This window comes from Styela clava, chromosome 12 (assembly GCF_964204865.1).
Source record: "Styela clava chromosome 12, kaStyClav1.hap1.2, whole genome shotgun sequence".
NCBI lineage: Eukaryota > Metazoa > Chordata > Ascidiacea > Stolidobranchia > Styelidae > Styela > Styela clava.
Genome location: NC_135261.1, coordinates 10573121 through 10589911, shown reverse-complemented (window position 1 = coordinate 10589911; position 16791 = coordinate 10573121). Strand labels below are relative to the sequence as shown.

The 16791-nt window shown below is 37.0% G+C and overlaps 1 protein-coding gene and 1 pseudogene across 1 annotated transcript; one reads left to right on the top strand and one right to left on the bottom strand.

Moving 5' to 3' along the window:
• Positions 1 to 4122: 4122 nt before the first annotated feature.
• On the top strand, positions 4123 to 4230 carry LOC120330525 (U2 spliceosomal RNA; annotated as a pseudogene).
• Positions 4231 to 9149: 4919 nt separating this feature from the next.
• On the bottom strand, positions 9150 to 12008 carry LOC120330362 (uncharacterized). The gene is made up of 5 exons (XM_039397280.2): positions 11811 to 12008; positions 11194 to 11325; positions 10480 to 10643; positions 9766 to 9969; positions 9150 to 9554 (listed from the first exon to the last, which is right to left on the bottom strand). Exons 1-5 carry the CDS (start codon positions 11960 to 11962, stop codon positions 9475 to 9477), a joined length of 732 nt encoding a protein of 243 aa, XP_039253214.2. The 5' UTR covers positions 11963 to 12008; the 3' UTR covers positions 9150 to 9474.
• Between the last annotated feature and the right edge of the window lie 4783 nt (positions 12009 to 16791).

The window sequence follows — 16791 nt, the reverse complement described above, 5'->3', positions numbered from 1 at the left end:
ATTTTTTACTCGTGAGTGAGTAATATTATATCCTCTTCAATTTTTTATTGGTTACAACCTGTACATATGGATCGTTTTTTATTATGTTATTATTGTCTTGTGAATCCTGTGATATTTGATATTTCATCCAAAATTTCGCAGTTTCATTTCCACTCGCGGGAACACGGTTTTCAATTCACAAAGCGTGCTACGCGAAATTCGGAAGCTTTTCAATACCCGTGACGGACTGTAGACTGGGTACGGTCAGTACCTGTACAAGGTAAAGTACGCCTACTGTCAAAGATTTGATATAGTGGAGTCGAATCATTTAGTACAGGGGGGTGCAAAGTGCGGCCCGCCAACACATTCTGTGCGGCCCGCAGAACAATTTTATCGTTCACTAAATCATTGGCAGATATTTGTATTTATTGGCAGAACTATTTCAACTGGAAATAACGCTTTTCCTAATCCCGATGTCGGTATTAATGTTTGTTAAAATCACGGAATTTCAATGTTGTATCTATAAACGTCAAGACGGGGCCAATATGGGAATGACGTCCTGTGATCAGGACAAAGAGGAATGGATTGTCTTATGCAGACAAGACCGACCCGATGAGATGGGTCAAGCCTTTTTTTCGTACCTTAAGCTCGCGTCAAGTAACTAACTCCTCATTTGGAGAGACGCCTTTATTTTAGTAAAAACACTCTTCTATTTTCAAGCGTTGGCCATGTGACAGCAGTGACAAACCACAGAGCTGACTTAGCGCCGCGCGATTCAGTTTTTTTTTAGCTTGGTCTGGAATCCCAACTTAGACGGACTTGCTTGTTCTTTGACGATAACTCCAGGTCTGCTCACGCTACCAGTACTAAAATTAGTCAAATATACCAATTCATCATACCATGAGTGTAAATAAAGGTGACCGAGGTAAACTGTGAGAAAATATATTTCCTAATCCATAACAACGTCAAACCACAGTGTCTGGTGTGTTTTCAAGTAATATCAACCACGAAACAATATAATTCGAAGCGACATTACAAAACCAAACACGAGAAAAGATACCGAAAATGCCGCGGTATTTCTCGCTAAGCAATTTTAAAATAACTGAAAGCTTTCTATATTTTCCTTAAATAACTGATTATAACCGTAAACTCTCATTTCGAAATATATGTAAAGTGAGTAAACTCGCGATGTTTTGATCGCTTTTGGATTCTCTCCGTCTGCGGCCCGCGATACATCCTCAAAAGTTTTTGCCGCCCACCAACCTCACAACCTTGGACCACCCTGATTTAGTATTTGAATCATTTGGTATTTATGTTGGCACAATACGCATGAATAATCATCGTTACGAGACCAGGTAAAGTCGAAGCAGTCTGGCTGGCCACCGGTACTAGTAAGTTCAGAAGTTACGATGCTCCACAGTTGGCAGCTTCGTTCAGGATATAATTTTTTAGAAAATTGTGGTTAAAATATTTCATTCTCGTCTTCCTTTCCATTTATTTGAGCATAGCTCTCTTGTTCATTTTATTTTTATTATTTCTTACGATTATTGTACTATTGTACTATGATTGTATTATTCCAATATGTAATATAAACTGATATAGTTATTTGCTAGTGATTGTCGTGGCAATGAACGCACAAAAATATGAGATAATTGAACACTTTAACACAGAGACGCATTTTTTTGTGAAATCGATTATTTTATTAAAATAATTATCATTTTTAGTGGAACCAAGTTAACATTATTTGCTCTGTTAATTCATTTCAAACTGAGCATCAGCCACGTGGTGGTTATATTTTCCAACAATTTCGCTTGCGGTTATGTTCTGCTCAATTTGATTGTATCCCCAACATGGACGTACTTTCATTCAACTTATTGCTTCACTTTCGATGCCAAGATCAGTTTTTTCAATTTTACCGTTCCGTGCCAAGGTGAAAACGAGAGAGTTCTCTCCTATTCATTCTCTCTCGTATTTAGTTTTTGATTCATCGGGAAAGGGGCGAACCCAGCGGTGTCATCAGTTATCGTTCATTCCGACACTTCAGTCGTAGGTGAAAGAACTCACCTACACACGCGTATCTTGTCGGAATTGCTCTCTCATGCTATTATAACATAAGTTGATGATAACTTGTCTTGATCTCTCATTGCGATAAAGATTCAATTCGAACATTTTATTCAGCAATCAGAATCATTTTATTATACGAAAATATCAAATTTGAACAAAGAAAACAAAATCGTTTACTAGCATAAAAATATATCCTTCATTCGCTATATATTCCAATAACATTAATAATGGCCAATTATTGTCACTCACAAGGATAACATATTGCAAAATAAACAAAGTAGTCACATTGCATATTCATACAACTGTAACACATATGTACTTGAAACATACGAACATAGTAAATTTATTACCGAGCTTCCATGTGGACCCAAGAGGTGTCGGTTTACCCACTCGTTAGGACTTGTTTTATGGGGTCCTTCGCGCTCCAGAAAATTCTGGAACGCCCTATTGCCCATTGCAGTGTCAATTACATCGATAATCCAGAAGAGTATGGTAGCGAGCGAAACAGTTTCCTGGATGTAAAGCGGGCGCGTCGAAGCATGTGATGCAAATATATGTTGTTTCTCTTCTTTGTGTTTTTGTGCTGCATACTTTACATCGGCGCTGTTTCGCTTCTTTTGACTGAATATGTAATAGGCCGTTGAGTCTTTCGTTCGCCAGTTTAATTTTTTTTGGAGGAGGACTTGGAGTTTTGGGCTCTTTTTTTGACTGGTACGAACACCAGCTAAAAGATCATCGATCACCATTTGTCTGTACTTGAGAAGTGTATCAGTTCTACCTTCAGGGCGAGTTAATTTGTAAATAATATAACTGTTCGAGACGCTTGTTTCAATCAGCCAGAAAAATATTTTTTTCCACCATTTCACCGATTTCCTAGAGAAGTTGTAATAGCTGGTATACTGATCTGCCAAATCTACGCCTCCCATGAATTTGTTATAAAGTTCAATACACGTAGGTTTTTTTATGGTTTCTGATGAACCTCGCAACTGTTTCTCTATGACCTCGTCACCATTACAATACGTAGAAAGTATTGGAATCGGCCTCTTATCTTGCCATAGTAGTGCGAGTAATTGTCCTTTTCGTAGTGAGATGATTTCCCCTTTCTTTAGTTTTGTTTTTATTTCTGCTGGAAGTCCCTTCCGGTTTGCCATGACTGTTCCCGTTATCGATGTTTTCCTTCGCTGCAATTCCTCGGCTAATGCGATAGAGTTGTAGAGTCTAAATTAAAAATGAATATTATTAAAAATTGGTTGTGATAAAACAGTTTATGCAATTGATTGATATATCCGACAATGATTCGTTATCTAAAATAGAACGCAGTATGGCGCCGAGACGTAAATTATCTAATTTGTCTTATCAATACCGAATAATCAACATACCTATCAACAAATACGTGATATCCTCTATCCAGATGACTTTCCATTAGTTGCAAAACTAAATTCGAAGTTTTTGTGACGCCGGGTGGAAGTTGTTCCAAGTTTGGATTACCATAATCTATTTTTACATTGAAAATGTATCCAGTTGTTGAATCAGCAATCGATCTAGCAATGATGCCCCATTTAACCGGTTTGTTTGGCATATATCTTCTGAATGAAACTCTTCCTTTATATGCAATCATGGTTTCATCGGCCGATACATTTTGATAAGGACAAAAATACCTGAAAAGACGAAGTATAAAACAAGGTAAGTATGGTGGGTCGAAGCCTGCTATTAAAATAAAATAATAAAAATAAGGACAAAAATACCTCTGAAACGTTGATACTAATTGTTGGACAATTGGATCTATTTTGTCCCCTCTAATTCTGTTTTGTTCGTCGCTTGTGCAGCAATGTAACATTGTCTGGTACAGCAATTGAAATCGATTTCGACTCATGGCTTGTCTGAAGATATTTGTTTTGTAAGGCTCCATGGTGCTCCAGTACAGATGTAAAGCTGGCAGCTTCACAATCCCCATGTTTAGAAGAAGACCGATCAGAACATATATTTCGGTTGTTGTTGTTGATTCCCACTTGTTCAGCCTTGAATGGGGACTTATGTTCGCTGCAGCAACATAAAGCATTCAAAAACAGAGTACAAGTTATCGCTTCTCGGCCTTTTGGCTAAGATCAAGTGTAGTATCAGTAGTAGGTCGTATGCTAGCTAGACCTGAGTATCGATCTTCGGCTCTTCGGCTAAGATCAAGCCTTAGGAACAAGTTATAGTTGGAATTACAAGATAGTCTAAATACCTTTGGATATTATGGCCTACGCAAAAGTCGCCGCTATACCCCCAGTAATGACCACACCAAGTAATAACAGACCGCGATCTCTGATGATCGAGACGGAGGACAACATAAATTTTGAAGGACTGCTTGGAGTTTTAAAAACAACACCCGATGTCAACCAGTACTACAATGAAATAAAAGGATTATTTGAAGTGAGAAGAGGTCTCTGGACAATATTCTTTAAACCTACATCAAACGAAACGTCTAGTTGCAGGGATGAGTTCCTAAGCGCAACCGGTGGCAAGTTGAATTCAATGTATGGGCCTATCCACTTCATGCTACCCGCAGGTACACCGACAAGAATTTCAATCAAAGGCATGCCCGATGAAACACCGTTTGCGAGGGCCGCGGCAATCATAAACAACCTAGAATGCGGCAAAATTAAAAACGCAATGAGAAACTGGCACAAAGGCACGGAAATATATAACGGTTATACCGCTTTTTTCATCACAGACTTTAACAAGGATAAACTACCGGACTATATCATATTCGATGGAATAAGATGCAAAACGTATCTCCCGCAAGAGTTATACACTCCGACATGCGGCAGGTGTTTACAACAGGGCCATACATTCGTCGCATGTCAGAATACACCGGTATGTAGATACTGCAAAGAGGAAGGACACCTAGTAAAACAATGCAAAAAACGTATCGACCGACACAATCAGGAAGAACCAACCGCTTGGAACATATCTAAAAGAACCGCTAATATTAACAACAAAACAGGGATAAATACAAACCGTCACAACGTACCACAACTTAATGCAGGCATGTGCCTTTCGCCGCTATCCTCAACATTGCTAAGAGAAGAGGCAAACAGCAAACCACAAACCGAAGAGGAGAGCACACAAGCAATAAGCGATAACGAAACCTCCTCAAACTGCGAAAACGATGACTTAAACGACGAAACGAAAGATTGGTCTCTGAGCAGAGACGACTCCCAGTTAGAGAAACCGTTGGACATACCGAGAACACCTAGAAGAAAGTTAAAACCAACTTCAACAATCGGACAGACCCCCATAGTACATGAAATGACAAGACAATCATACGTAAAAGGAATGGTTAGAGGATACGAATCCATTGACTCTTCCTCGTTTTCTGATACGTGGATTAATAACTCGGCCCCCGCTCATTTGGGAAACAGTGACTACAATCCAATTGGACAAGCCAGTGGCGCAAATAAACGAGATAGACTTAATTTGAGCTCTGCATCATCCTCGTGCACACCGCCTAACCCCAAGAAGGAGAAAGCCACCGCCACAACCGAGCGCCCACAGACATAAACAATCGACTGTGGCAACCAATCCACCAATCAAACGACACCAGGAAAGATAATTGATACAAAACGAACCACACAGACATAACTAGGATATAAATAAGGATTATAACTCGGATATAAATTATGGATGTACCTAGGATCTCGAAACAAAACAAAGGGAAGTCAAAAACGTGAGTTAAATTTAAATTACTAAAATGAGCGAAATGAAAATCATATCAATAAACGTAAACGGGCTTAACCATCATAAAACGAAACTAGCCCGATTCGTATCATATGAAAAACCTGACATTCTATGCCTACAGGAGGTCAATAAAATCAGAAACAGCATAGTGGAAGAGTGGGCAGGAAAACTGGGTTACCACATTTTCCCTAACACGCTTACCGTATTAGATCCCGAAGACAAAACCTTCAGGAAGGGCACCGCAATAATGGTAAAGACATACGTAGGACATGCCGTGAACACCGTAGCCGATCGCGCTCTATGCCCATATATTAAACTCAGAGTTTTGAAAAATATAAGATGGGGTCGGGGGATGTGGCGGAACAATATCTCGCTATACAAAGAAAAAGATTACTTGGAAATTATAAAAAATACATATAATAGGGCCTTGATAAACATTGAAAGTTTCGAATCTTTACTAGATTGGTGGGACAACTTTAAACTAAACACCAAAAAACAAACTATAGCATACTCAATAAAAAAAGCAAAAGAAGACAATATAACTGAACAATTGATAAGACAAAACATTGCGAATACAGTGGCCAACAAGAATAGTACAGACGTAAGAAAGCTGGAAAGACTTAGGGTACAGCTAAAAAACTTGATTGACAACAAATCCAATTATAAAACAATCCTGGCGGGCATAGAAGATCAAGAAGAAGGTGAAGAACCAACGAAGTACTTCTATGATAGGATCAAAACACGCGCAAAACAAACAACGATGGATTCTATCCAAAATGTAAACGGGAAGACAGTTACAAGTGAAAACGAAGTAACTAAGGCGGTAGAGGATTTCTATAACGAGCTATGGGGCATGAAGTGTAAAATAGACGAATCTCACCAGCACCACTGTATCAATCAAATGAGCGCCACACAACTCAGCCAAGATCAAAACGAAGAGATAGAAAAACCCACAAACGAGGACGAGATATTCTCTATTATAAAAGATATGAAAAATAATAAATCCCCCGGCCCTGACGGGCTAAGCAAAGAATTCTATACAACATTTTGGCACATGATAAAAGAAAAATTGACGAATATGATTAATATTATCCTGAGCTTCGGCGCTCTACCGCAAAGCTCACACTATGCCAGAGTGAAATTGATATTTAAAAAGGGAAACAAAAATCTACTAAAAAATTGGCGACCGATCTCGAATCTCAACTTTGACTACAAACTGGTTGCAAGGCTTTTAACCAAAAGACTAGAATCTCCACTCAACACATTGGTAAGCCAACAGCAAAAGAGTACCTTACCTGGACGAAGTATATTTGATGCCCATTACAACCTAGAAGCGGTTGTCCGCTACTGTCAAACCAAGCAAATTCCAGGATATTTAGTAATGATCGACAACTTGAAAGCGTTCGACAGAATAGACCATGACTTCCTTTTTAAAGTACTACACGAAATCGGCCTCAGCCCCAAAATAACCAATATCGTCAAAAACATGTACAAAGAAATTTACAACTACATAGATATTAACGGTAAAATGAGCTCCCCAATCAAAATCAATTCGACAAGGATGCCCATTGAGCATGTTGTTATACATTCTAAACGCAGAACCACTAATTAGATCAGCACAACGAAATTCCGACATACATGGCATCAAACTTGGAAAATTCACACATAAACTGGACCAATTTGCCGATGACGCCACCTGCGCAGTGAGAGATATAACTTCCATTCAACAAATCTTCTTTGAATTACAAAAAATACGAAAAAGCAGCAGGACAAAAAATTAATATAGATAAAACCCAGATATTGAGTCTCACAACTGACGCAGCACAACGTCTCCGGAAATCCAACTATAATACCCACCATAAACATACAGCAAAAATCTTGGGGATATATTATGGATTAGGGCGGGAAACAATAACATGGGACGAAACACTTGTCAAAATAACCAGAAAATTAAACTTTTTAAAAACACGAAAACTCACCTGGATTGGAAAACTAACAGTAATAAATTCCCTGCTCATGTCACTAATAATATATCACGCGAGATTTGTAGAAATACCGCCAGTATATCTCAACAAGGTACAACACCTAGTTGCTAAATACCTATGGTTCCCCGAGGGAATGGAGGCGATAAAGAGAACCACGCTACAACGGCCATGGTTAGAAGGCGGCATAAATATGCCCAATATCAAAATTAAAATTTCAGCATGTATAGCAGAGCGAATAAAAATACTAAGCAATATCGATACACCTTACCTTTTTTGGCATCAGGAAGCAATCTATGCTTTAGGATCCAAAATCATAAAAAACAACCCAAGCTTATATACAAATTCTACCCCACATCTCCCCTTCGTCCCCAAAATCTGGCAAAAATATTTGGATACAACAAAGGGAATACATCTTACCAAACAACAGTGGGCTGGCATGAAGCACAAAGACATATACAGAAATCTCCTATACAACATGAAAACTGAGTCTCCATACCCAACGGGAATAGATTGGACTTGCGTTCACGTAAAGCAAAGAACTCTGAAACATAAAACAACAAACAAAGAGAAGATATGTTCGTACAGAATAGTGGCTGATGGGTACATCTTAGGGAATAAAGCGCGGAAAAGATCTATGTTTAGCGATGCGCACGGCCAAAGAAAACTGCTAAAATGCAAATTCTGTGGAAGCCGTGAAGACAATACCCTACACATTTTCTTACACTGCTCTTACATTTCACGACACCTTTCCAAAACCACGGGCAAACTGAACAGGACCCTTAAAATACCAGTACAAATATCTAGAGAAAATATCTTCTACAACTCTTACACCATGCCCAACCAGACAGTTCAGACCATAACCATAAAACTATTTTTAATATTCAAATTAGCAATATTCAACTTCAAAATCAAGTTAGATATAGAAAATAGAACAGTCGATCCGAGCGAGGACAAACTTATCCCCAAAACAACTCGAAAATGGTCCGATTTTATCAACCAACTTGACAAAAATTTCCCAAGGTATACACATCCAATTTGAAACCTAATTGGAAAGAAATACTTGCGGGGTACGAACAATAAAATAACGAGAAAACCAGATCCTAACAACAATAAATGTAATGAACCTTTTATCTATGCCACCCACAAATGGTAGCATACTCCTGAGAATACCATCAAACAACCCAACGGAAGTGATGAGTGGATGCCATCTGACCGCCGCATATGCGGCAATGTGATTGCGAGGATTAATACCGATACGACTCGGGTATGACGTGTTATTATATGTAACACTGATCCGAGGCAGACCATACATACTCTGATCCGAAACAAAAAAAATATATATATACGTCCTTGGCATCGAAAGTGATAATGCAGCATTTTCGCTACGTATCGGATTTGTTCTACAGTAGTAATGGATTACGGTGATTGATTCCCCACAGTTAGACAAGCTTCTCATTGTGGTACCGCCGAAACTTGGGTCCAAATATATTTATCAATGAAGTCAACGCGCCGGCTGTTTTCTATGGGAGAGAGAATATTCACGTTGAAATATGGTAGCGAAGTTTGTTCGACATTTATTTGCCTGAATTTGTGAACGAACTAAAATCATCAGGATTATTAAAATCATATCTTTTGAATTATTTTCATGGCGTAAACGAGCCAGTTTATTAGAGAATGTATGGTTGCATAGACGGATAACAAAATATAGTGAATTCATAAGTTTCTAATATTGAGAGTTTCCCACACTCGCATGAAGACTTGATTCTTTTGGTAGAGGTGATTTTGAGTCGGCCAATGAACAGTCTGCAAATATTTAAAAATATTATTTATTTTATTGTCATACTGATCTATTGCACAAACGTAAAATTTTACTATTTTGGCCGTTGGCAGCTTGACAAAATGAGCCAAAGAGTTCACCATATATGTACAGATTATTATACTTGTTAAGTGGATGGGTTTCTGTGAAACGAATTCTACAATATGCTAAAATTTTTTATTTATACGGTAATTATACCTCTATCGGAAGAACGTCTGTCATGATTTCTTAAAATATCTTCTAAGAGACTCTCTTGCGGATATTGATCTAATCGCTGATGAAGAGAAGTTTGTCTGACACCGTTTTGTGTTGAGTTTCTTCTACTTGCTGTAGTGATATCTCTGTGCCAGATTCTTGCTGAGGTCGTTGTCTGTTGCAGGGATGGATCGGGGAACACTTCATCTAAATGTTTGAATTCGATTTTTAAAGTTAATATGCAAAATAACGAGAAGAGGTAAAAACATGACTCTACTTTATAAAATACAAAAATTATAAAACTCTGGGCTAAGATGTCCAAACTATACTGGTTACTTTGCCAAGAACATTTGATAAAATGCAATAACTTTTTTATTTGTTTACTAAATAACCCAGTTGAATAGTATTTAGCATATGAACATATTTAAGCAGAACCAAAATCGCAATACAGTCGAGTTAACATATAAGAGGTATTGGCTTCAGAAATCTTACTTACTGTCATAATTTCTCTGTGGTTTAATACGAAATATGGAATTTTCATTAACTAAATTGAAACTCGCATTAATATTCAATCCCTATATGGCATTTCTCCGTCTTATTTACTTTTTTTTAATAAAATATGCCAAAGATGACGACCAAACTTATACAACTCAGCTGAAACGACAAATATATATATATAATGATGTAGTACAAATACAAAACAATTATTTAACAAACTTGGGAGGTGAAGAGGTGATACTCTGCAAGCAGTGCTTGGTTTCCTGGAGAATTCATAATGGTTGAGAGAATTTCCCATTAAAACTGTATCTGTCAATTCCATTGCTGTAGTTGCATTCTTGGGCTCTCGACTGATATTGAATAAGCATTCCCACACATCTTCTCTGCGTGTAAAAACAAATAATAATTCAAGAAAGATCTAAGTCTCCCTCATATCAGGAAAACGCAACTATATAAGTACTAACATCAAGTGAATTTGCATTCTGACATTAATGCACACTTTCCAGAAAATGATATATCGTATAACTGGTAAATCTCAAAACAAACGCCAACACCTACCTGATATGCGGATCATTTAAAAAAAATTAACACCGTAAGTTACGGTATCTATGCTCACGATATTGATTTTTGTTTCTGTTATTGAGAACAAACTGTATGGATTGTTTTGCTGCATTCTTGTGATCAGTGAGGTTTCCTTTTCTATTCCACCACTCTTTTCCGCGGCGATCTTTACAACAAAGGCGTTGCGCCAAAACTTAACATACCGGTACCTATGTGCGACTTTCGTGTCCATGTATTTATCACCCCTCTCTTATAGGTTGGTACACCACCCGGTACCCACTCTCTTTTACTTCAGTCGGACGTTCATATCTTAGAAGTAGATAATACCTTTTAATATAGAAAACTGTTTTCTATAATATTATAATGAATTACTTGATTCCATTATCTTTGAGTAAAGTAATAAGATTTCCTATTGTCGCATCATCCTTCTTCCATAATTTCCATTTCTCAAGATAGGAAAGATTTCCTTTCCATTCCAATTCTTTTATGACTTCGGAGTCGAGCCTGAAAGCAGAATAACATTGTTCAAAAGCGCTGTGGTCTATCCGTCACAATGTCGATTAACGAACTGAGCTTCAGGCACGTATTAGCACAACTCTGTTACCAGCCGCATCATATATCGGCTACTGCCCAATACACAGTATGATTTGAAAACTGATTTTTCTGCGACAGGAGGTTCTAATCATTTTTGAGTTACTGTATGCATTACTAAATAGTTGATCTTGGCATATCAAGAGTCTTCAATAAAATTAGTAAAGTTCTATTGAGTTTCATTCTATGTCGATAATTTATAATCAAAACAACTACTCAAGTTCCCAAGGTAATGCGCTAAAATTATCAGTTAAACTAAATGGTTTGTATATTTTAACTCCCTTGACAATCATCGTTCATAAAGCTACCGAAAGCAATAAGTGATTCGTAGCATGATTCTAAAAAAATCCAAAAAAGATAAAGAAGTTTTGCTATGATAATTTCTCCTAGTAGAATACCTTAAAGTTTTTCCAAGTTGATTCGGTACTTGCGGTAAACTTCTTGCCAATTTTTCTAAAATATCATTAGTTACTTTACGTTGCTGTAACAGTCTTTTTCGTTTCTGCTGTTCTTCGTTTAATTTCTTGGAACTAGAAGACGATGCTCCCATAGTTATCTACATTTGTTTATTTACAATAACATACGAATGGCACGATGAGCTTGAATTTTTAAATGAAAATATTTTCAAACAAACAAAGTAATCCTACTTTATGTCACCACACACTATACGACAACTAGTCTACAACTCTGATGCCATATTTTATTTTACTTCTTGGCTACACTGGCCCTATTTCATTAAATTTATCTGACATGGTCACATAAGAGCAAAACCAATTCTCATATCATTGGGAGCTTTAAAAAATCACACTGTCCCTAATACACAAAGTGTGGAAAACCGATGTTAAAAGCCATCATCATTTGAAGTTATTGTATAAAAGATAACAAGTGCCACTTTGCGTTTACTTTCTTGTCAAGCGGAATTTCTTGAATGTAAAAATGAATCTAATTTACTCGATGCAGAGACAGTTTTCGGGCCTACTTTAAATCCCACTTAAAGGCTTCTTAAGAGCGACAAAGTGAGCCATCATGTTGTTTAGCGTATTTGCTACTGAAGATCACTCAGAAAAATAATGTTGAACTGATTTGGAAACGTCAAAACTGTTGTCAGACATTCCGCACACACACAAGTTATAAAAAACCTGGCTGCGTCCCCCTACGAAAATATAAGTTACAATATATTAATATTCAATATATATTGAGTTGAACTAACCATTATTGCAATAACATTAATTACTTTTATATATTTATACCAAATGTTCAGGTTGTCAGAGTACCCAGAGAATGTGAATTCAACTTTTCAATGGTGACCGGTGGCCGGATTTCGCATGAACAAAAAATATTTGGGAAGAGACTTTTTTGAAAGCCGAAGTTATTTGATTTGTGCTTTGGGTGCAAACAATTCACCCACAAGTGTCCAGAACACACTATTGATATATTGGCGGAACTGAAATTGTTCATCGCAGCTGTGATATATAATTAGAAAAATTTATACAAATCTAAAAATGTTTTTTATATATTCATATTTATATAACTATGGAAACGGAAGATGGCACGACTTAGGATGATAGTTGCGTATGTTTTATAGTTGTAGATCACAATAAAAAATAAGTTGGATATTTATATTAATTAATTCAGCCATTTGTATGATGATGCCAGGTGCGTAATTGAAGTCCTTACATTTGTTTTGATATTGTAATTTCCGCTGGGCCTACGACCAATCCTTTAAATCGACTGCTATTCGTTTAAAAATGTGCGAGTTATTTAAAAATGATCATGTTTGCAGGACCAATTCGGTGTGACAATTCCCCGTCAATATCGTAGTAAACGACGTGATTCAAATTTAGCTTCTACTTGGTGACATGAAGAAAAAAGGGTATCGATCACATTGTTGTCTCGAACACGGGAATTCTTTTCCTAATAGGGCGCCGTTGAGTCAGGTGTATAGGCCCTCTCAGAAGCAGGAACACACAAGACAACGATTTTAAGTTTGCTTGAATATGTGATTTTTGAAAGCTTCTAGGCCCCAAATCAGATCGAACATCGATCTGTATGCTTATTATCTAATTCGCAGGACGTTTCGCATGATAAATATCTCCAGATGAAAGCGGAAAAGGATTTTTTTTCATGGAGAAGATGTTCGAACTCGATCATCTAACCATTCTAACAAGATGTTATATAGGCTATGCAGAAGGTAAATTTAATTCATCGGATATTACTATATAGTGTATTATACAGATTTTTATGTATTCCTCGTCACTATAGGCCCACTCAACATAACATAGTATTACGATTCCCCGTCAATCTGATTGCATCAATTTTTATATTAGAAGGCGAAGGATGCAGATTATTCAAAAAATTTATTCTATTGAGCTCAACTATGGGACCAGCTGTTGAAAATATTCCACCAATCCCTCCATATTCAATTGAATGTGAATAAACGTCGAGTTTTGGTGAAATTTCTCTTCGGTTAGTTCACGAAAATAGCCTAGTACAGTGGTTCCCAAACTTTTTAGAGTTGTGACCCACTATTTACTACCACAGCGTATGGCGACCCATACAACTTTTTAAGACATAACACAGATCACAGCCATGGCTAATCATCGTAAAACTACCGTTCTCCCCCGAAAATAAGACATGGCCTGAAAATAAGACATAGTTTGAATTTTAAAAATGATTTTAATTAAACCCTACCCTTAAAATAAATTTAAAATGTGTGGAAGAGGAAAGATTCAATGACCTGAGGTAAGGTGAAGATCACGCCACTATTTAAGATTGTGTGAGGTCACAATTATAACTATGATATTTGTCATTTGATTTTTGTATAGGAAATACAAATAAAAACAATGGATGTCGGTTTTCATATGTTTTAAAAAATCTCGTGATTTTCTACAATGTAATTTTATTTTTGATAAATTAACTCACAAAAGACCTCCAAAAAAAACATGGTGTTATTCTTAAAAAAATCTAAATCCTGTCTAAATTTCGGGGGAACACGGTAAGAAGTAGAGGTAAGATCGGGCCCAAAAATTCCAGCCCGACCCGACACGGGCCCGTGGGTATTGAACCCGACCCGAAATGTCGGGTCGGGCTTCAGATCTTAGCTCTAGTAAGAAGTGCTGTACAGTGTACAAAACTGCTATGCGTAAAAAAGCCACATGGTCATTCTTTGTGTTGCAAATTGTTGTTCCTTTGAGAAGATCGTAAAAAGGAAACTTTGAGAGATTATAATTTCAGTTTAATTTCATTCCTTTTGCGACCCATAGTTTGGGAACCGCTCCATAGTTTGGGAACCGCTGGCCTAGTATGATAAGGTTTCCGTGTATCAAATAGTCACACTCGCACACAGCTTCTAAGTACTAATAGCCAATTCAGATATTTATTTCGTCGTGCATAATACATTGTACAGACAAAATTAAGCAAATACAAAAATATAAAATGAACAAAAACATACAATATTTCCGCAACTTACGCGGGACCGCGGAAGACGGTAGTCATCGTGTCAGCGACACCTTGTTTGCTGAATTGAAAAGCAGATGAAATCAAACAAACGTTATTGATAAGAATTATATCATCATGACTTGCTGAATGAAACCAATTTAGAAAACATAAGGACAATTAGGTTACTTGATTTGCAACTAATTTTTGAGAAAAACCTCGAAAACTAACAAATAACACGCAAAACTACGAAATGGGGGCAATGTTTACAACCACGCTTGAATATCTGTCTGGCGAAAGAAGTGTCCGAGCAGCTGCAGTAATAGTTACGATGTTGTTGACGAATTGGTTGGTCTTTGTTACGGATATATACAAGGTAATCGATGCTCGAGGAAACATCCATACAGGTAACTGGCCAAAAGCTAGCTAATTCTGTACGCGACAGGGACTGGTTACCTTAGCGGACAACGACAAGAGGCCTCAGGAATTTCAGCCAGCATATTTTCACATATTACATATAATGTCCACGCGCATGCAGTGTTCACTTCTAGTTACAAGAAAGTATCCAAAGTAAGAAAATACAATTTTACCAGAGCCATATAAAGGCTCTGATTTCACCACGGAAGGGATGCGAAAATTTAGTTTTTTATGAATAACTCATGCAATTTTATTAAGCATAATTACGGTCATTTCGGCGTGTCCACTATATATTAACAGAATGATTAGTGTTAGGCTTACCATACGTCCCGGTTTAACCGGGACAGTCCCGATTTTGACAAGCTGTCCCGGCGTCCCGCCCGGTAGACTTAAATGTCCCGGTTATGTAGCGTGGCAGTCAAAAACAATTTTTTCATATAATATTATTACAAAGTTATTTTCTTAACGGAAGCATCCAATTTATCTCTGATTCACTAGTTAACAGAGGGAGAGAAAACTGCTGTTTTGTTGTGTCATAGGTATTATAATTATGTTAAATGCGATAATTCGTTAACTGACCTGTCGATAGATTATCAAAATTCCAAATGGACGCGTAGAAAGACACAATAATGTTTTTTTCAATCTCGAAAATAAAACTGAAACGAGCCTCTACGAGACTGGCATAGGATTTGCGTCTCATTTACCTTAAAACTGAATTCAACATCATTCCGTGGTTACGTTGCCCGTTTGAGTATAGAGTCTTGTTGTCAAAATTTATAATTTTTTTAAACTTACACTGTTCAAGTAACAGAGCAGAAATCATTTTGTCATTATGAGTACAACTATTGCAGTGGGGCAACCGCAGGTGTCTCTCATATGTCGATTATTGAAATGTTCAAATAATTGGATTGCTTTCATAAATAATGTTTGGCGACTGCGCGTACGAATTGATTTATAGCTAATTTAACGCCCGGTATCTACTCGCAAAGATATGATAAAAGTTTCAGATATTACTAACCTCAGAATCGAACCAAAGTTAGTCCGATCCGTACCGTCCCGTTTTTTTGTTCCAGATATATGGTAAGCCTAATTAGTGTAGCCACTGATTGTTTTACGTTATTTGCTAATTTCTGTGTGCAACACCATTTCAATGTTTATATTCAAAGTGTCCATAATCATTTTACATGGTCTTATAAAATGTTGCATCCTCTTTTTCTTTATATTAAGCCAACCCTTTACGGTTACTTTGTTGTCAACTGTTCTGTTTTTTTCATTCATTTGATTGATATTTCAATATTGATTATATTGAATCTTGAATATTACATTTATACGAAGTCTACCATTTACTACAATATTTGCATGAATGACTTTGACCAGAGAAATGTATTGTGTAATCCAAAACCTGATTTGTTTAGATGATCCAACTCGTGCTTCTGATTATATTGCACTAGTATGCATATATATAGTAGACTAAAACCCATGTTTGCATGTTCAAAATTCTATCCATTTCAAGTTTGAACTTACATG